The sequence below is a fragment of the Bufo bufo genome, chromosome 4, assembly GCF_905171765.1.
Source record: "Bufo bufo chromosome 4, aBufBuf1.1, whole genome shotgun sequence".
NCBI lineage: Eukaryota > Metazoa > Chordata > Amphibia > Anura > Bufonidae > Bufo > Bufo bufo.
The window spans coordinates 162935970-162957917 of record NC_053392.1 but is presented as its reverse complement, the minus strand read 5'-3'; the positions used below and the strand labels follow the sequence as shown (position 1 = coordinate 162957917).

At 44.5% G+C, this 21948-nt stretch overlaps 1 protein-coding gene across 2 annotated transcripts in view; it reads right to left on the bottom strand.

The window, feature by feature from the left end:
• Positions 1-15454: 15454 nt before the first annotated feature.
• ATR (ATR serine/threonine kinase) overlaps positions 15455-21948 on the bottom strand; it is a 148993-nt gene continuing 142499 nt past the window's right edge. The window contains exons 44-47 of one of the 2 annotated variants that reach the window (XM_040428060.1): positions 18377-18530; positions 17741-17892; positions 16204-16309; positions 15455-15845 (exon numbers count right to left, since the gene is read on the bottom strand). In XM_040428060.1, the coding sequence (XP_040283994.1) occupies positions 15672-15845; positions 16204-16309; positions 17741-17892; positions 18377-18530 (586 nt within the window). In that variant the 3' untranslated portion in view covers positions 15455-15671. The remainder of the gene's footprint in view (positions 15846-16203; positions 16310-17740; positions 17893-18376; positions 18531-21948) is intronic. The other variant, XM_040428061.1, reaches the window with a different exon arrangement.

The following is a 21948-nucleotide window of genomic DNA, read 5'->3' as shown; positions in this document are numbered from 1 at the left end:
TGATGTCACAGTACAGAGAGAACACAGTGATGTCACAGTACAGAGATAATAAACAGTGATGTCACAGTACAATGATAATAAACACAGTGCTGTCACAGTACAGGTATAATAAACACAGTGATGTCACAGTACAGAGATAATAAACAGTGATCTCACAGTACAGAGATAATAAACCCAGTGATGTCACAGTACAGGGATAATAAACCCAGTGATGTCACAGTACAGAGATAATAAACACAGTGCTGTCACAGTACAGGGGTAATAAACACAGTGATGTCACAGTACAGAGATAATAAACACAGTGATGTCACAGTACAGAGATAATAAACACAGTGATGTCACAGTACAGAGATAATAAACCCAGTGATGTCACAGTACAGAGATAACAAACACAGTGATGTCACAGTACAGAGATAACAAACACAGTGCTGTCACAGTACAGGGATAATAAACACAGTGATGTCACAGTTCAGAGATAATAAACACAGTGATGTCACAGTACAGAGATAATAAACACAGTGATGTCACAGTACAGAGATAATAAACAGTGATGTCACAGTACAGAGATAACCAGTGATGTCACAGTACAATGATAATAAACCCAGTGATGTCACAGTACAGAGATAATAAACACAGTGCTGTCACAGTACAGGGATAATAGACAGTGATGTCACAGTACAGAGATAATAAACAGTGATGTCACAGTACAGAGATAATAAACACAGTGATGTCACAGTACAGGGATAATAAACACAGTGATGTCACAGTACAGGGATAATACACTCAGTGCTGTCACAGTACAGAGATAATAAACACAGTGATGTCACAGTACAGAGATAATAAACACAGTGATGTCACAGTAAAGGGATAATAAACACAGTGATGTCACAGTACACGGATAATAACCAGTGATGTCACAGTACAGAGATAATAAACAGTGATGTCACAATTTCTTTAGGCTCTTCACTTTGTGCTTACACAATTAAACAACTCTGAGTACACGACCTGTACAACTTCTTGTTTCTGTATGTTCATGCTGTGACCAAATCACTGTATACCTTTGCAAATTAGGCTACTTTCACACTCGCGTTTTGTCATAGACGGATCTGTCCAGATAATATAACTGTCTACATCCGTTCTAAACGGATCCGTTTGTATGATCCTTAACATAGCCAAGACGGATCCGTTTTGAACACCATTGAAAGTCAATAGAGGACGGATCCGTTTTCTATTGTGCCAGATTGTTTCAGTGAAAACGGATCCGTCCCCATTGACTTATATTGTGTGCCAGGACGGATCCATTTGGCTCAGTTTCATCAGACGGACACCAAAACGCTTTTGGTGTCCGTCTCCAAAGCGGAATTGAGACTGAATTGATGCATTCTTAGCGGATCCTTTGCCATTCAGAATGCATTAGAATGCAAACTGATCCGTTTTGGACGGCTTGTGAGAGCCCTCAACGGATCTCACAAACGGAAAGCCAAAACGCGAGTGTAAAAGTAGACTTGCATGTACTTTTTGCTTCTGTACAGTGGCGTACACACAATTCATGGGGCAAAACTGAACCATGGAGCCCCCCTGCCCGTCGCCGCCCCCCCCCCCCCCCCCAACCTCCCTCTGTCCCCAAACCGCCTACCATTCACCCAACATGCCTGCCAACAGTACCACTTTGTGCAGGACAGGCCTATTTTGGATGGCAATCCTGCTGTCCGGCCAAGCTCTACCTCTGCGCGATTCGCCAAGGGCAAGAGTTGGGAGGTATGTACATTATATGTTATTAGAAGCACGCAGAATGAAAAAAATGATGTAGCAGAGCTGGTTTTGTCATGCATTTCTTTTGCCTTCATATGGTAAAATACTTAATTGGCCTATCAATGGCTTTTTAACTAGGGCTACTTTCACACCTGCGTTAGGTGCGGATCCGTCTGGTATCTGCACAGACAGATCCGCACCTATAATGCAAACGCTTGTATCCGTTCTGAACGGATCCGTTTGCATTACCACCAAAAAAAAAAAAAGATAATGCAAACGGATCCGTTTTGACTTACACTAAAAGTCAATGGGAGGCGGATCCGTTTTCAATTACACCATATTGTGTCAGTAAAAACGGATCCGTCCCCATTGACTTACATGGTAAGTCAGGACGGATCCGTTTGGCTCCACATCGCTGCAAGCAGCGTTTTGGTGTCCGCCTCCAAAGTGGAATGGAGGCTGAACAGAGGCAAACTGATGCATTCTGAACGGATCCTTATCTATTCAGAATGCATTGGGGCTAAACTGATCCATTTTGAACTGTTTGTGAGAGCCCTGAAACGGATCTCACAAGCGGACCCAGAAACGACAGTGTGAAAGTAGCCTAGCCTAAGGCTACTTTCACACTGGCGTTTCTGGGTCCACCTGTGAGATCCGTTTCAGGGCTCTCACAAGCGGCCCAAAACGGATCCGTTCTGAACGAATACAAGCATTTGCTTTATAGGTGCGGATCCGTCTATGCAGATACCAGACGGATCCGCACCTAACGCAGGTGTGAAAGTAGCCTAACTCTGCTATATTTCTGTAGCCTGCAACCTCTGACTGCCCAGTTGGGCTGAAACTACTACACCCAACGTGTTCTGGCAGTAATAGTAAATGGTTATTGGTGCAATTCTGAGCTACTAGTCTATATAATACATATTTATTATATAGACTAGTAGCTCAGAATTGCACCAATATCCATTTACTATTACTGCCAGAACACGTTGGGTGTAGTAGTTTCAGCCCAACTGGGCAGTCAGAGGTTTTAGGCTACAGAAATATAGCAGAGCTAGTTATAAAGCCAGCCCCTCTCAGCCCCCATCAGACCCTACTCTGAGTCTACTCTGAACTCACTCACCATAGATGCGGTGATCAATTATGAAACCTTTTTTTTTTTTACAAATCTTATCTTCACTTCCGGACCGGCACCTGCTTCTTCGACCTCTCCCGAAAGCTTTTCCGGCGCCTTCTCCCTGCTGTGTCTCAGCGTTTTTGTACGCCTGCGCAGCCTAGGGAAACGTCATGTCCGGTGCGGCCGCCCAACAGAAAATGACGAGGCACGCCGCAACGCCGCACCCGCACGGGGAGGAGAATCAGGGGGAGGAGACTCAAGGAGGGTAGGGCTGGCCTGGCCTGGCACTGCAGCGCAGAAACGCAACACTGGGCGGCGGGCCCCGGGTCGGCCGCCCGGGTTATACAGGCAGGCACAGCACTACTCCAGGGAGGGGCCAGGGGTCCACAGGCGGCCGGACCCCCTGGAGTTCCGGGCCCGGTCGCAACTGTGAACCCCTGTATGTGCGCCACTGCTTCTGTACTACCAAATTATTGTCATTGAATAGTTTTACTCAATTGTTATTTTACTGTTGTTTTTTACAGCATTTTCTCTGTATTTTCTCTGTATGTCTATCTCATATGTTAGTTTCACCTTTTAAGTTGCATTACAGAAATAAATGAACTTTGCACGATATTCAAATTTTTTTAATGTTTCACCTGTATATGTATATATAACAGAAGAAATCCATGGCACTTGTAAAGGGGGAATATTAATCGTTAATATTTATGCAAATATCAATAATTAATATTCATAAATAGGAGGAGCCGTCTATTGATGACTCCGCCTATTTATACCTTTAAATAACAATAATACAATACTTTGCCTTACGCTAATCACTAAGCTAGCTGCATGCGCCTAACTAAACTAACTATCGCTAATGACCACACATTACACAGATAGTTATAAATAGAACAAGATATTTATTAATACCAAACAATACACTAGGCACGCAATACACTAACAATACAGCACTAAATATACAGTACTAAACTACACTACACAATCCCATATTCCACCCACAAACTAACTATACAATACACTCACACATATACACTCACCTAAAGAATTATTAGGAACACCTGTTCTATTTCTCATTAATGCAATTATCTAGCCAACCAATCACATGGTAGTTGCTTCAATGCATTTAGGGGTTGGTCCTGGTCAAGACAATCTCCTGAACTCCAAACTGAATGTCAGAATGGGAAAGAAAGGTGATTTAAGCAATTTTGAGCGTGGCATGGTTGTTGGTGCCAGACGGGCCGGTCTGAGTATTTCACAATCTGCTCAGTTACTGGGATTTTCACAGACAACCATTTCTAGGGTTTACAAAGAATGGTGTGAAAAGGGAAAAACATCCAGTATGCGGCAGTCCTGTGGGCAAAAATGCCTTGTGGATGCTAGAGGTCAGAGGAGAATGGGCCGACTGATTCAAGCTGATAGAAGAGCAACGTTGACTGAAATAACCACTCGTTACAACCGAGGTATGCAGCAAATCATTTGTAAAGCCACAACACGCACAACCTTGAGGCGGATGGGCTACACCAGCAGAAGACCCCACCGGGTACCACTCATCTCCACTACAAATAGGAAAAACAGACTACAATTTGCACGAGCTCACCAAAATTGGACTGTTGAAGACTGGAAAAATGTTGCCTGGTCTGATGAGTCTCGATTTCTGTTGAGACATTCAAATGGTAGAGTCCGAATTTGGCGTAAACAGAATGAGAACATGTATCCATCCTCTGATGGCTACTTCCAGCAGGATAATGCACCATGTCACAAAGCTCAAATCATTTCAAATTGGTTTCTTGAACATGACAATAAGTTCACTGTACTAAAATGGCCCCCACAGTCACCAGATCTCAACCCAATAGAGCATCTTTGGGATGTGGTGGAACGGGAGCTTCGTGCCCTGGATGTGCATCCCTCAAATCTCCATCAACTGCAAGATGCTATCCTATCAATATGGGCCAACATTTCTAAAGAATGCTATCAGCACCTTGTTGAATCAATGCCACGTAGAATTAATGCAGTTCTGAAGGCAAAAGGGGGTCCAACACCGTATTAGTATGGTGTTCCTAATAATTCTTTAGGTGAGTGTATATTAGCAGCCCACCCACCTGGTTCTACTTACTGTCTCTATGGGGTACGACGAGGGTTAACGGTGGCACTGCAGGGGTGTAGGCAGGCCACAGACACAAATACAGTAATCGGGGTGAGGTACAGTGGGGGTGATCAGGGCTTCACAGCAATGCAAGGGTTAATACCCTGCAAGTGTACAGAGAGGGGGGTCAGGGATCGTTGGTGGGACAGGGTAGGTAAGGGTTAACAATGGGGGTGATAAGGGCTAATGTGGGTAGGCACAATCAGGGGTTGTTCAGGGGAGTAGGGGTTTGGATGAACAGGGGTTAACCAGGGGGGGGTAATCATTGGTGGGATAGGGGTGTGGGCTCAGGGGTGTAAGGGTTAAATCGTTGATATAAGGATAGATTGGTAGGGGGTCAGGGATATTGTTGGTGGGATAGGGGTTAATAAAGGGGGTGATACTTAATGTTTGATGCTCGTTCGCCCAGGGGTCCGGGGGGGCGCTCCGTATCCTGAGCGCCGATCGCGCTCTCTCTCCGAGGGGGGGGGGGGGGGGGGGGCTTTCTCCCTGAATGCAGGGCTGCCGGGCTTTATACCCTGCAGCCTGCACTCCCGGGCCGCGGCCCATGCGCTGTGCGTGCGCGCCACAGGTAAAGACACGTGGGCCGGCGCGGTGATATGACGTCACAGTGGGGCCGCGCCACTTGCAGACAGGCGGGAGAAGCCTTTGATCTCCCGCCTGCAGCACCTGGCATTACGGACAGCACGATAGTAATGTTGCACTGTCGGAATGTGCATAATAGAAGGAGGGGAGGTTTCTCTCTCCCTTCTATCATGCATAATTATCTCCAGCAGCGCTGGAGATAATTAGAACAAAGGATTCTGTTGAACCTGAGTTCTTTGTATCCATCAGGATGACCGGACCCTTGTCCGGTTATTCTGATGCAATCAGCCAGATTGCATCAGTGTGAATGCTTGTGGCCCATTCACACCGATGCACCTGGTTTCAGCCTATGGAGGGGGATATATGTATAATATACATGTGTATGGATTCTTGGGGCACATCCATACACATGTATACACTGATACTGGGGTGTATAGGGGACATATATCAGGGGGCATATATATATATATATATATATATATATATTATAAGGGGGATCTATATATATATATATATATATATATATATATATTATAAACCTATATTATAAGGGGACACAGCTACCACGTATTTCCCACAGGGGCCACAATGAGTCCCTGTGGGCCACTAAGGGCAGATGTGCGCAGATGCTGGGCACATCTGCGCACATCATCCTATAAAGTGACCATTAATGCATGCATATATATCATACATGCATGCACGTGTTTGCATGCATATATGTATATATATGCATGCGTCTCAACCCTTCCTCAACAGCACTCCTCATAGCTCTACATGTAGATCGCTTGAATCGGCGCGAAGACCTCGGCGTTCTCCTCCTGTAACTGCGCAGTAAAGCTACATGTGCGGAGTGCCGTGGATTTCTTCTGTTATTAATACACCCATGGTCAAGGGTTGAACGCAGGCACCAGGGCTGGTACGGACAAGGAGTGCTGCCCTATTCTTGAATTCTATATAAAATATTGTGGGGATTCGCTCTGGTAGGCAGGGTGAGTGGACGCAGTCCAGAGGCACCACAACCGTTCTTTACCAGAATTCAATGTTTATTCACACTAGTCAGGTTTCACAGAACAGAGAAACATCACCACCTTGGTTTTAAGTCCTGGTGTTCAGTTCACACCATGCTGCGGGTCCCGCCTATAGTGGTCAAGTACTGGTGTGGGTTCACACCTTGCCACAGATCCGCTTAAAGGGTTCAAGTCCTGAACATAGTCGACCTGTCCTCCCAGACAGGTCCCAAACGTGCATCCAGGCACAAACACCATAACACACACCATTCTATCAGATTCTAGCTGTTTTTTTTTAAACCAGTTGGCGCAAAGCCCGAACCGGCCTGTATGGGGACCATCGGTGGACTACCAGGTCTCTCCAGAGATGTTCAATTAGGTTCTAGTCAAGGACATTCACAGAGCTGTCCCTAAGCCACTCCTGTATTGTCTTTGCTTTGTGTTTAGGGTCATTGTCATGTTGGCAGTTGAACCTTCAGCACAGTCTGAGGTCCAGAGAACTCTGGATTAGGTTTTCATTAAGAATATCTCTGTACTTTGCTCAGTTCATCTTTCCCTCTTCTTTGACCAGTCTCACTGTCCCAGATGCAAAAAGTGGGAGGCCCCAGGGCTAAATATCAAGTGTCATAGTAACAGGTCAGAAAACTGATGTCACTGCGAAATTGCCTTTTTAATAAATCTGCACTATGGCATCCGAGTGTTTAGACAGAGGAAGGGGCCCCTCTGTCCCCTGATCACTTCCTGTGATGCAGTTGCTAAATGCCAAGCAGTTGCCTACTGAAGGCTGCCCAGGCCTGGCAACTAAGGCCTTTTTCACTCGAACAATACGGATTGGCTCAGGATGCGTTCAGTGAATCTCGCACCATTTTGCAAGCAAGTTCAGTCAGTTTTGTCTGTGATTGCGTTCAGTTTTTCTCGCTCGTATCATTGGGGGACACAGGACCGTGGGTATAGGTGCTTGCTGCTACTAGGAGGTGACACTAGGCTGAAAAGTGATATGCTCTCTCCAGGCTGGAGGAGGTATAGCCGGCAGGGGAGGAGTTATCAGTTTTTAGCTTAGTGTCGTAGGAGGCAGACCTCCCTGCTTTTGCAGGGCGGCTTCCCTTTCTTATTTTATTTTTTTTTGTTTTTGTTTTATCTTTACCATTTTAGGTAGGGGAAACAGAGGCACTTTCCCCTCTGTCTACCCCGGGAGCTAGATCAGTGTCGGATTCCCTCACCGCTCGCCCTCCCCAAGAAGCGAAAGTGGACCAGGACAGCCCAGCTCCCCTGCTTCCCGCCAGCCAAAGGGTCATCTGGATCCGGCGAGACCCCCCCGCCATTCCAGTCTCCTGCCACTTCGGGTGCCAGCTGCTGAAGAGGTGACCCCAGCTGCTGAAGAGGTGACCCTGCTGGTACTCTGAGAAGGGGTGAAGAGAAGAGGATGAAGATGGGGTGAGTAGTCCGGATTGGGTAAGTATTCTCAGTCCTTTCCACCCCCCCCCCCCCCTCCTCCCCCCTTGGTCACCTCGTTCTAAAATGGAGGACATTTTCTTCAGGGTGGTCCATGCCCTGGGGAGGGCCCCACGTTACCTCAGCCCCCAATGTACTGTTTGGGCCGCTATCCTTGTCTGGGGGCCTGGTTCCCCTATCAGTTCCTTAGGTCCTGCGCCTATTCTTCCCGGCCTACGGGGTGGGCTCCCACGCCCGGTATGCAACCAGGGTGCCTGAGAGGGCTGCTCCGGGCCCTCCGCTCCCCGGCCGGCTGAACGACCGGTGTTTCCTCTCTGCAGGCCAAATTCCTTCATTTTAAGGAATTTAACCCCTTCCTGCCTCTTGTCGATTTGGCGGGGGCATCACAGGTAGTCCGGCCCCCCTCAGCCCACATCACCACAGGACCACCCTGAGGGTGTGATACCACACTGGGTTCGTGTCCTATCCCGGACAGTGGGGGGATCGCTCAAAGTTTCCCAATCCGTCCTCCGGGGCTGTTTGGTTGATAACTCTTCACCTGCGCAAAACCAGTGGAGGACATCTGCAGGATTACCAAACCACCCTTCTGGGTCGTCTGGTTGATATGTCACCACCTGCGCAATCCAATGGAGGAGCTCTTCAAGTTCAGCTGGAGGGCTGCAGGTTGAGCATCACTGATTTAACAGATCCATTTTTTTTGTTCTGTTCCTCTGATGGAAAAGAATAACGGAAAAATCAATGCAGAAGTGAACTCAGCCAAAGAGGCTCTTCTGCGGTGTAATTTTTGAAATGCTATTTTAAATAGGGTTACCACAAGTACAGATTTGTGTGACTACGCTCTCTATCATTATTACGGGGGCATTTTGGATAGCCAAGGACTATCAGTGTAGGACACACCTTTGATGATTAGGTGATGTCATAAAGGAGGCACATATGGTGCATAGATTCACTTTTGTTTTTGTCAGGTTAGCATTTAATTATGTAGTGATGTCAAAAGGGAGATAGAACCCGCGCTGACTAAGTGGCAAAATAAGACACTATTGTTTAGTTTATCTGGTAAAGGTTGAAGATATATGCCGTCCACTGGAATAATACAATCGAATGACACCCGATTCTCTCCTGAGGTGTCTATAAACAACGTTCAAAGTCCAAATGAATAAAGTCACAAAGCGTGTATAAAGCAAAGCCTGCAGGTACTTACTGCTCAGCGATCTTGAGGATGGATCTTGTACGTGCGGCTAGATGCTTCTCCCGCTTGACGCAATGCTTCTGCTTGAAAGACACTTCTCCTAGCGTGTGATGTCACACTCGAAGCCTCTCTGGTCCACAATACCTCCGACGCGTTTCGGAATAGCCGTATTCCTTCCTCAGGGAGCTGAGGAAGGAATACGGCTATTCCGAAACGCGTCGGGATATTGGTGACCAGAGAGGCTTCCGTAGCTTCGAGTGTGACATCACACGCTAGGTTTCCAGGACAACGAACATTGCTTCCAGGAGCGCGAGCGTGCTACCGGCCAGAGCTACGCGCGTGCCACTAGGTAAGCAGAAGATAGTAGAAGACGGCATCAGCGGTTATACTGGAGAAGTGTCTTTCAAGCAGAAGCATTGCGTCAAGCGGGAGAAGCATCTAGCCGCACGTACAAGATCCATCCTCAAGATCGCTGAGCAGTAAGTACCTGCAGGCTTTGCTTTATACACGCTTTGTGACTTTATTCATTTGGACTTTGAACGTTGTTTATAGACACCTCAGGAGAGAATCGGGTGTCATTCGATTGTATTATTCCAGTGGACGGCATATATCTTCAACCTTTACCAGACAAACTAAACAATAGTGTCTTACTTTGCCACTTAGTCAGCGCGGGTTCTATCTCCCTTTTGTTTCTATTAGGTTTTCCTATTTTTCCGTTTTTTTTTTGGCAATTATCCCTGTATCAGAACCCAGCAGCGACACGCCCCACTGTAATCTCTTGGCAGTGCGGGTGATCCCTAAACCCCCCCCTCCCCAATAGACGGCAGCGCTAGTATCTCTGTTATTTCATGTAGTGATGTAAATTCAGGAGCAACTGCAGCATGAGGAAACAGTATGTGGACCTCTTTCTTTGCATCTTTTAACCACTTCAGCCCCCATAGCTTAAACCCCCTTAATGACCAGACCGCTTTTTACACTTCTGCACTACACTAATTTCACCGTTTATTGCTCGGTCATACAACTTACCACCCAATTGAATTTCACCTCCTTTTCTTCTCACTAATAGAGCTTTCATTTGGTGGTATTTCATTGCTGCTGACATTTTTACTTTTTTTTTTATATTAATAAAAATTGACCGAAATTTTTGCAAAAAAATGAAATTTTTTCACTTTCTGTTGTAAAATTTTTCATATAAAACTACATTTCTATATAAATTTTTCTCTAAATTTATTGTTCTACATGTCTTTGATATAAAAACAAAATGCAATAAGTGTATATTTATTGGTTTGGGTAAAAGTTATAGCGTTTACAAACTATGGTGCAAAAAAATTAATTTACGCACTTTGGGCCAGATTTATCATTACTTTGACAGCTCACTCCACTTTCACATATGGCTAAAGTCAGTTTTAGCCAAGTCAGACTTATGATCGGCCCTTTAAGACTGTAATAAATGTGGTTTAACGGTAGCAGTTTATCCGTCAGTAAGCAGCTTTACAAAAGTCGCACATCTTTATGAAAAAGTCGCACGTTTTACGAAAAAGTCGCATGTTCTATTAAAAAGTCTCATAAGATAAACATAGTCATCACTGGAGTGAAATTGCGCATTTTTTTGTGACTTTTTAAATAGTCCCAATAGTAAATCTGTCTAGAGATTAATTTACATAAGTAAACACGCCCACTTTCAGAAAACTGGCGAGCATGGTGCAGAGCAGTAAAAAGTTGCAAATTTGTGCGCAGTTTTAGCGTTTGCGCATTTTTTTGCGACTTTTTCACTCCATTATTCTGACTTGAGCTAATGATAAATCTGAGCACCTGTCATGTTTCCTGATGTTCTACAATGCCCAGACAGTAGAAACACCCCACAAATGACCCCATTTCGGAAAGTAGACACCCTAAGGTATTCGCTGATGGGCATAGTGAGTTCATGGAAGTTTTTATTTTTTGTCACAAGTTAGCGGAAAATGATTTTTTATTTTTTTATTTCTTACAAAGTCTCATATTCCACTAACTTGTGACAAAAAATAAAATTTTCCGTGAACTCGCCATGCCCCTCACGAAATACCTTGGGGTGTCTTCTTTCCAAAATGGGGTCACTTGTGGGATATTTATACTGCCCTGGTATTTTAGGGGCCCTAAAGCGTGAGAAGTAGTTTGGAATCCAAATGCGTAAAAAATGGCCGGTGAAATCCTAAAAGTACTCATTGGAATTTGGGCCCCTTTGCGCACCTAGGCTGCAAAAAAGTGTCACACATGTGGTATCGCCGTACTCAGAAGAAGTAGGGCAATGTGTGTTGGGGTGTATTTTTACATATACCCATGCTGGGTGAGAGAAATATCTCTGTAAATAACTTTTCCCATTTTTTTTATAAAAAGTTGTCAATTTACAAAGATATTTCTCTCACCCAGCATGGGTATATGTAAAAAGACACCCCAAAACACATTGCCCTACTTCTCCTGAGTACGGCGATACCACGTGTGACACTTTTTTGCAGCCAAGATGCGCAAAGGGGCCAAAAGTCCAACGAGTACCTTTTAGGAGGACATTTTTAGGCATTTGGATTCCAGACTTCTTCTCACGCTTTAGGGCCCCTAAAATGCCAGGGCAGTATAAATACCCCACAAGTGACCCCATTTTGGAAAGAAGACACCACAAGGTATTCCGTGAGGGGCATGGCGAGTTCATAGAAGAATTTTTTTTTTTTGGCACAAGTTAGCGGAAATAATTTTTTTTTTTGTTTTTTCTCACAAAGTCTCCCTTTCCGCTAACTTGGGACAAAAAGTTCAATCTTTCATGGACTCAATATGCCCCTCAGCGAATACCTTGGGGTGTCTTCTTTCTAAAATAGGGTCATTTGTGGGGTGTGGCATTTGAGGGTCTCCGCAATCATTATATGTATGGCCAGCATTAGGAGTTTCTGCTATTCTCCTTAGGCCTCATGCAAACGACCGTTGTTTGGGTCCGCATCAGAGCCGCCGTTTTGGCAGCTCGGATGCGGACCCATTCATTTCAATAGGGCCGCAAAAGATGCGGACAGCACTCCGTGTGCTGTCCGCATCCGTGGCTCCGTTCCGCGGCCCGCTAAAAAAATATAACATGTCCTATTCTTGTCCGGGCTTTGCGGACAAGAATAGGCATTTATATTGCCGGCTTCCGTTCCGCAAATTGCGTAAGTCAACACGGGCGCCTACCGTTTTTTGCGCATCCGCGGTTTGCGGACCGCAAAAAACGGCGCGGTTGTGTGCATGAGGCCATATATTTAGCATACGAGTAATGAGATTTTTTTTTTTTGTTCAGCCTCTAGGCTGAAAGAAAAAATGAACGGCACAGATTTCTTCATTCGCATCGATCAATGTGGATGAAAAAATCTCTGCCAAAAAATGTGGAAAAAAAAAAAAAGCTGCAATCGCTAATAAAGATCCAAAAAGCTCAAAAGTGATCTTTATAGCGCCGCAGCGATTTTGCGGTGTTCTTCCAGTGATCAGAAAAAAAACATTTCTGTCACTGCGGTGGGGCGGACTGAACGCAAGTGTGCGCACAAGATCAGGCCTGATCGGGCGAACACTGCGTTTTTTGTAGAGCCTAAGGTGACCCTAATGTACTGATATAGATCTGATTGCGATCAGTCTTGATCACTTACAGATACTATATAGTACTAGTGCTGATTAGCGACAGCGATGACGCTAATCAGCGACTAATCAGTGACTGCGGTGCGGTGGGCGCTAACTACCTAACAAGTGGCTAACTAACTGGCGGTGATAAGGGACCCTTAGGCCCCATTCACACGTCCGCAATTCTGTTCCGCATTTTGCGGAACGGAATTGCGGACCCATTAATTTCTATGGGGACAGACTTTGTCCCGCTCGGATCCGGAATTGCGGATCTGCACTTCCAGGTCCGCACTTCCGTTCCGCAAAAATATAGAACATGTCCTATTCTTGTCCGCAAGGGCGGGCAAGAAAAGGCTTTTTCTATATAGTTCTGGCAATGTGCGGATCCGCAAAATGCAGAAAGCACATTGCCGGTGTCCGGCTCTGAATGGAGCCTTACAGGGGGGTGATCAGGGAGTCTATATGGGGTGATCAGGGGTTAATAAGTGACAGGGGGGAGGGGGGTGTAGTGTAGTGTGGTGCTTGGTGCTACTTACAGAGCTGCCTGTCCCCTCTGGTGGTCGATCCAAGCAAAAGGGACCACCAGAGGACCAGGTATATCAGACGCTGTTAACAAAACAGCGTCTGATATACCTTTCTGGGGTTAAAAAAAAAAATCGGATCTACAACCTGCCAGCGAATGATCGCCGCTGGCAGGCTGTAGATCAACTCGTTTACCTCCAGTTCCTGTGTGCGCGCATTCACAGGAAATCTCGCGTCTTGCGAGATGACGCGCCGATGCGTCAAGGAGGAATAACCCGGCCGCCCGCAGGACGCATCCCTGCGTTAGGCGGTCGGGAGCTGGTTAATGAGTGAAGGTAAACAAACTATCATGGCTCTATTTGAAATCCTTCATTGGTGTCCCAGCCACCAGTAATTGTGAGTCATGAGATATATTAGTGTAGTCCCCTTATGCCTCATTCACACATCAGTGTTCGGTCAGTGATTGCGAGCCACAATCAGGTGAAGTTCTAAACACTGAACAGGGGCAGATCTTTCCCTTATACCTTATGTCTGTGGAGGCTCCAGTCCTGGTTTTGGCTCACAATCACTGATGGAAATCACTGACCAAAACACAGACATGTGAATAAGGCATTCATTACACATGACATTTTGCTTTAAAAAGGGATATTCCCATCTTACCCACAGTATGTACGATAAATGTCTGATAGATGCAGGTCCCAGCTATGGGATCCACACCTATCTCCAGAATGGGGCTCCTCCTGGCCACATGCCAAGTAGTAAGGTGGTCGGTGAACACCACATCCAAACAGCAAAATAGAGAAAAAGGTCAGCACTCCATTCACTCCTATGGGAGGCTCAAAACCAGCCAAGGATGCTTGCTCAGCAAACTTCCATAGAAAATGGATAGAGATCCTTGCGGCCACCTCTATATTCATTCTCCACCTAGATGACGTGGCCACCGGGCAGGACCCACATTTATCATACATTAATGTTTAAGATGGGAATACCCCTTTAAGGTAGCATTGGACCCGATTGCCTATTGGGCAAAAAAAAAAAAAAACAGGTCAGCCAGCATGAAAGGTATTCTAAAGCTCTCTATCCATATCTACCAACAACTAAACTATAATCAACTCTATTTAGTTCTCAACGACCACAAAGACATACAGTGAAATGAAGACATGTAATGGCACATTGATTTATTTTTACCGTTTTATTATATTTGAACTTTACAAAAGGAATTCTCATCCAACAATTGTTTCAATGACAAAGTCCATGTTATTTCCTTCAAAATATTACATAATATAAAAACAATATACAACAGGGTGATTTCTTTTAATTATAAAGCACAAGAACTTTTATTATTACCTAGTAAACCTTACTACCAACAAACTTGCTGTACGGATCCAGAAGTGCTAGAAGAGGACACATTTTACTCAACTGCTTGAGTGTGGCGATCCACAGATCAATGGTGAACTGTATGACACTACAGTACAACTATTGTGTACGCTAACAGAGTGGCTTTTGTAGAAACTTAGGGAGTTTTATGAAGGAGGACACTTCCCAAGGAGGACACTTCCATTAATAACAGAATACAGTTCTGTCCGAAGCTTCATCTCTCTGCTTACATCAGGATACAGTGAGGGGAATGTTCACAGTCTTTGTGGTCTCAAACAAGTCTCCTTAGGCTACTTTCACACTGGCGTTTCTGGGTCCGCTTGTGAGATCCCACAAGCGGCCCAAAACGGATCAGTTAAGCCTCGATGCATTCTGAATGGATAAGGATCCGTTCAGAATGCACCAATTTGGCTGCGTTTGGTCTCCGTTGTGTTTTTGAGACTGTCACTAAAACGCAGCTTGCAGCGTTTTTGGGACCGTCTGACTATTCGGAGCCAAACGGATCCAGCCTGACTTACAATGTAAGTCAATTGGGACGGTTCTGTTTTTCACTGACACAATATGGTGCAATTGAAAACGGATCCGTCCCCCGTTGACTTTCCATGTAAGTCAAGACGGATCCGTTTTGACTTAGACCTTTTTTTTAATTAATAATGCAAATGGTTCTGTTATGAATGGATACAAGCGTTATTATCACGCGAGTGTGAAAGTAGCCTTAGAGAAATTTCAGTGCTGTGTATTTCATAGAACATCTTCTATCAATCAGAAGAATGCTACATTTTACACTGAAAGGCGTAGATGACACGTGTCTGTGAACCGCATGTGTCTGATCACTGTTGTGATATAAAAGACTGGCTGGGTTTTATAAAACCCATGGAAGATATGGAATGCACACAGTATTAATCACAGAGAAAGTGGTTACATATAAGGTGCCCATCCAAGATACATCTGACTGAGATGGTTTTCATCTGTTGCTTCTTGAATCAGATAGTGGACATGTCCCTCTATGGACAGGGGGAGACCTTTCACTCGATTTCTTGTTTTAATCACACCCTGAAGACGCTGCTCTATATCAAGCACATGCGTTTTAGCCTGAGGAACAAACAAAAAAGAACATTTACTTTTGGGAGCCTTGTAAAAATTGCTCTTAAAAAGGCACAGTGCAAGTATTAACATGGCAGCAGATCGGCTTACATCATTTATGTAACGACAACCTCCTATATATCCAGATGTATTACAGGTTAGACTGTTGTAGAAAATGTATTAATACACTACTATAATTGATGGGGGTGACTGCAGCACAATAGGACCATTTAAAAATGAAACTTCTTAGCAGGGATGCAATATGTAGCAATTACATATTTAGTGACATGAAACTTGTTTCTTCATATGAAGAGGTTGTATACATAAACCCTAAGTAAAAATGCTGCACTACATAAACAGCACTAACCTTCTCATTGACAACCTCTCCTGTCTCATTGGCTTGAACTTTGCTTCCCACACGAACTGGCTTACTCCATTCCACCAGAGGGTCATGCACGAATGGCTTCAGTACACTAAAGAAGAAGAATATTAGGAATTGAACAATGAAAGTTATATACATGGGCCTAGTGGCAAAGCAGATGAGTCCCCGGCACCATCCTATGACTGCTTGTGTTCCACCTGCTCCAGGTCACCTCAACAGCATTGAACAACCAAAGCACTGGCTGCGTAGCTCTTACTAATCGTTCAAAGTAAACTGCAATGTTGGCTTAACATAAGGTTTGGTAAAAACGCTGAGTAGCCAAAAGGTGACTTGGATTCTGCATTGCTTTGTTAAGGGCACCTAAAAATCATGACTAACCGTTTGTGATGGCAGACAGCAGACTTCTGTCTGCTGAAAATGTGATCGGCCTGTTTTCCTGGCATGTGTAATTAGTTTAAAGGGATTTATTTTATTTTTTTATCCCACCCCCAGCCAGGAGGACCTAACAGAAACATACTTTCCAGCTTCCGGACACTCAGTTCCAGCTCCCTGGCTCTCTGTTGGCACAGTCCCTGTCTGTCCACATCCACAAGGCCAAGGTCATATATGCCGCTGCATCAAATGACTGGCCTCAGTAGTGACAAGTCCCCAAGCGCCACGTTTCCCAGCAGTGATGAGCTGCCTAGGGTCACAAAACCACTGAAGCCAGTCTATTAGCTGCAGCAGCACACTTTTCAGCATTTTTTACTGCAAGAATACTGCAATGCTCTTCTTGGCATCAGATATATCAAAATATTAGTGTGCCCTGTTGAAGTCAATCAGATCCTTCAGGGTTCACACTGGAAAATGTAGTTTTGTTGCTGTAATACCACTATATACCAAGGCACAGAGTGCAGACATTAATCTAGCAGGGAGAAAACCAACAATTTTGAACGTACTATAGCAGTGGATGTGACTTCAGTAAAATAATGTAAGTAAAGCAAAGTGTTTACAAAGGTAAGCTGCATCCACATCTGCGTAAGGACCGTCAGTCTCATATTCTGTCAAAAATCAGGGCCAAAATAGTGCAGCATCCTGCGTTATTTTGTCTGGTTCAATGAGGAGTTGTACCCCATTATAGTCAATCTATAATGCACGGTTTGTGTCCGTCAATGACGGAACCGAAGCTTCCTTTATTTGTCATTCCCATTCATTGTCAGGGGGGACAAAACTGAGCTGAACTAAACAGAATGCACCAGAATGCATTATGTTCCATTTGGTTGCGTCCCCATCGCGGACAGAATAACGCTGCAAGCAGCGTTTTTCTGCCCGCGATGTAGTGTTGAGTAAGACGGATCCGTCCAATGTAAGTCAATGGGGACAGATCCGTTTTCTCTGACACAATAGCCGTCTTGGCTATGTTAAAGATAATACAACCGGATCCGTTCATGGCGGTTGTATTATCAGAAATGGAAGCGTTTTTTGCTGATCCATGATGGATCCAGGTGTTAAAGTAGCCTTAGCCATATTGCTAATTGTTTACCTCATTAGTGATTCCCTTTGGTCTCTCATTAGCCTCATAGTGACCTCGCATGCACGTCGGAAAAGACCTTCTGTCCCCATTGGTCCCATTCCATTAACCATGTTGTGTGTCAGGCGAAAAGGGACAATTTCTGGAACTTCAAATGTTTCACCCTAAAATGAAATAATTACCTTAACAAGTGAAATATTTTTGCCTGTGTATAAAATGCTTTCTAAATATTCAATTTAATTGTATTATTTTGATTACATTTTAAAGGAGCTTTCCCACAGGACAGAAGAGAAATATGTAATGGCGGGGGTCTTCTGGGGTCTATATGACTGCATCAATGGAGCAGCAGGTCGAGCATGCGCACTGCTGTTTCTTTCACTCTCTCTGGGACTGCCAGAATAGAGAGGCAGTCTTTTACATCAGTCAATGCATAGTAAACTTGCTACCTTACTGCATTAGAGGAGCTCATCTTGTTAGCCCTTTTAATTTGGGTTTTTATTGCTGTTTGACAGAAAACTGTAGTATGTTGCATTGTACTATCCAGTGGGCAAAAAAGTGAGTGTACAGGAAAAAATCCCATAACAATCCACCTCTTAAATCCACCATGGATCCTGTAAAAATCTGAGATAACATTTTTTATATGCATACCTTGTTGAAAAGACAGTTGAAATCCACATGGATGCACTCTCCCGTCAGAGAATCAAATAGAATATTCTCACCATGACGGTCTCCAAGCCCCAAGATGTAGCCAACCATAGACATTACAGCTGTAGAGCGGCAATATGCTGACCTGCTGTTGTACCTGAAAAAAAAGGTACATTAATATTACTACCTGAAGCCAAATTGAGAGGACCACCCACAATTGCCATGAAAAAGGTCTTATAGTAGCATTTTCCCATCAAAGGAAAGGTGTGTGTGTGTGTGTGTGTGTGTGTGTAATATATATATATATATATATATATATATAAAAAAGGAAAACAATGGCGGCACCAGAGGAACGACACAAGGAGGGTGCTATGTCCAGGGATGTAGCAGCTTACCCCGTCAATGGAAAATGAAACAACGGACAGCACTCCAGGTAAAAGAAAGTGGTGTTTATTCACCCATGTGGATGGCAATGTTTCAGCTCATACAAGAGCCTTTGTCAAGCAATGAACACAATACAAAAGGGGGTATATATAGGCCAACCCCTATGACATCACAGTGTAATCAATTAACAGCCAAATGCAAATAGTGCATGTATAATACATAAAAATGTAGATATAGCAGTGTAAAATATAGAGATGAATCAATAATATATATCAAATACATTACGTAGTGAATGCATCATCGCAAATAAAGTGCAAATAGATAAATTGACTAATCAATACATATCAGGTGTGTACCAGAGTGTGTATAAAGTGGGAGGGACGAAACGATGCTGCCAAAGGGAGGAGGAGGGATGACATACCCAGTGTCACTGTCCGTGCCACACATGTCGAACACCGCCACCTCCGGCGTTCAGCTGGATGCAGTGCGCAGGCGCCAAGTCGCGTGAGGAGCAGGATGTAACTTCCTCCTGTGACGTAACCGGAGCATGCGCATAAGTGTCAAAAGCTATGTCGGCCATCTTGGAAGAGGTAAAAAAACCTCAGATGAAAAAAGCGCAATTCCTAGACCGCATCATAGACGCGATATAGTATAATAGCCTCACAAATAACGGTGAGAATATGCACAAGATGGCAGAACACTTAAATCAAACAGGGAGAAATACCTAATGTTGATCACTGTGTGTGCGCATAGCCTGATAGTTAACAGAGTAGCGCAAAACGGAAATGATGCCGTTTACCTGATTGTGTGTCCATAAGGGACAGAGAGAAGAGAATGCATCCACAAGATGCAACTCGTCTCCCACATGCGCCATTTGAAGCAATGCACCAAGCAACGAATGCTGCGGGCATGCCGCAAAAAGGCACACAATGCCCAGTGGACACACACATAATGTAGGACACACAATAAACAGTGCAATGCACCAAGTATGAAAAAAGTATGCAAAAAGTGTAACCAAAGCAAAAAACAACATAAATACTGCATAAAAACATGTAGGCAAATACGAAACACATCGGGTACGTCTCACTTCTCCAACCCGCAGCATCATTCTTGTCTGTGCAGAGAAAGAAAAAAATAAAAATAAGAAACTGGCTTAATAGTGTTCATAATACACTAAATACCCTCAAGAAGTAGACACATATCGCACACATAACAATTGTGGGGCACACCGCTCCTCTAAACATATAACCCCGGATTGTAATCCGCATTGAGACCATTAGGTCTCAAGCTGTTGAGGGTATAGATCCAAAAAAGCTCTCTTTTTCTAAGGATCAACACCCTGTTGCCCCCACGTCTAGGCATGGGAATGTGGTCAATGGCCCAACATTTAAGATCTCTTTCGGAGTGTTGAAGCTCCGTAAAATGTTTGGCAACCGGGAGGTCCTTTCTTTTTTTGCGTATGGACAATCGATGATTGTTCAATCGCGTTCTGAGATCCGTCGACGTCTCACCCACGTATAATAATTTACACGGACAGATCAAAACATAAATTACATAGTTTGAATTGCATGTAAGGTGGAATCGAATTGGGTAAGAAACTCCAGTGGTGGGATGGACAAAGGTAGAACCCCTACCCATATATTTGCAGTCAATACAACATAAACAGGGAAAGCTACCTTTGCCATGTGTGGTTAAGGAGGTTTGAACAGACTTGGACCTAGGCCCAATGTCTGCTCTGACAAGTTGGTCACGCAGATTCCTAGATCGACAGAAAGAGAAAAGGGGAGGGGATCTAAATTCTAAGATCTCACTGTGACACCCACCCAGGATCCCCCAGTGTTGCTTGATAATGCGATTGATGGCCTCACTTTGCTCCGTATATTTGGAGATGAAGGGTATCCGACTAACAGACCTATCGGACACCTTCCTCTCCAAAGTGCTGCTCCTATCTACACTACGGACCTTTTGTATGTGAGAATCAAGGAGCTGGGTGGGATACCCCCTATTCTGAAATTTCCTGGACATGTTGTCCAAAGCCAGGTCAACCTGTTCAGGTTCAGAAACAATGCGTTTCACTCTAAGAAACTGAGAGAAAGGCAAACCTTTAAGCATACTTCGGGGATGCCCACTGTTAAAACTAAGGATGGTGTTTTTGTCCGTGGGCTTGGTGTATAGCCGTGTATGCAGCTTACCCTGATTGTAAATGACCGTTGTGTCTAAAAACTGTAATTCAGTTTCAGAGTGGACCAAGGTGAATTGAAGGTCCCTATTGACACTGTTGAGAAACAGGTGAAAATCGTCAAGTTGGGCAACACTACCTGTCCATATGAGGAAGATGTCGTCGATGTATCTCCACCACCGCAGCAAATGGCTGCGGTGGTGTGATACAAGGATGACATCTTCCTCAAAGCACCTCATAAAGATGTTTGCATACGTAGGTGCTACGTTTGAACCCATAGCCACGCCCCTTTGTTGTTGAAAAAACGTATCCTGAAAAAGGAAATAATTATGTCTTAAGACAATCTGCAGTAGATCAATGATGAAATATCTAGCAGCCGTGGAGTAAGAAGAAGAACCCAGCATACGTTCAATGGCACCAATACCCAGATCATGATCAATCGAGGTATATAACGAGGTGACATCGAAGGATGCCAGGTGGACCTCATGGACACCAGTAAAATCAATCTTATCCAGCCTACATAGGAAATCAGTCGTATCCTGTATATACGACTCTGCCCCTGTAGCAAAATCACGCAAGATTTTATCAAGGAAGATGGTGATGCAACTAAAGATGGAGTCCGAACCGGACACAATAGGGCGTCCGGGTGGATCCACAAGCGACTTGTGCACTTTAAAGTGCACAAGTCGCTTGTGGATCCACCCGGACGCCCTATTGTGTCCGGTTCGGACTCCATCTTTAGTTGCATCGCCATCTTCCTTGATAAAGTCTTGCGTGATTTTGCTACAGGGGCGGAGTCGTATATACAGGATACGACTGATTTCCTATGTAGGCTGGATAAGATTGATTTTACTGGTGTCCATGAGGTCCACCTGGCATCCTTCGATGTCACCTCGTTATATACCTCGATTGATCATGATCTGGGTATTGGTGCCATTGAACGTATGCTGGGTTCTTCTTCTTACTCCACGGCTGCTAGATATTTCATCATTGATCTACTGCAGATTGTCTT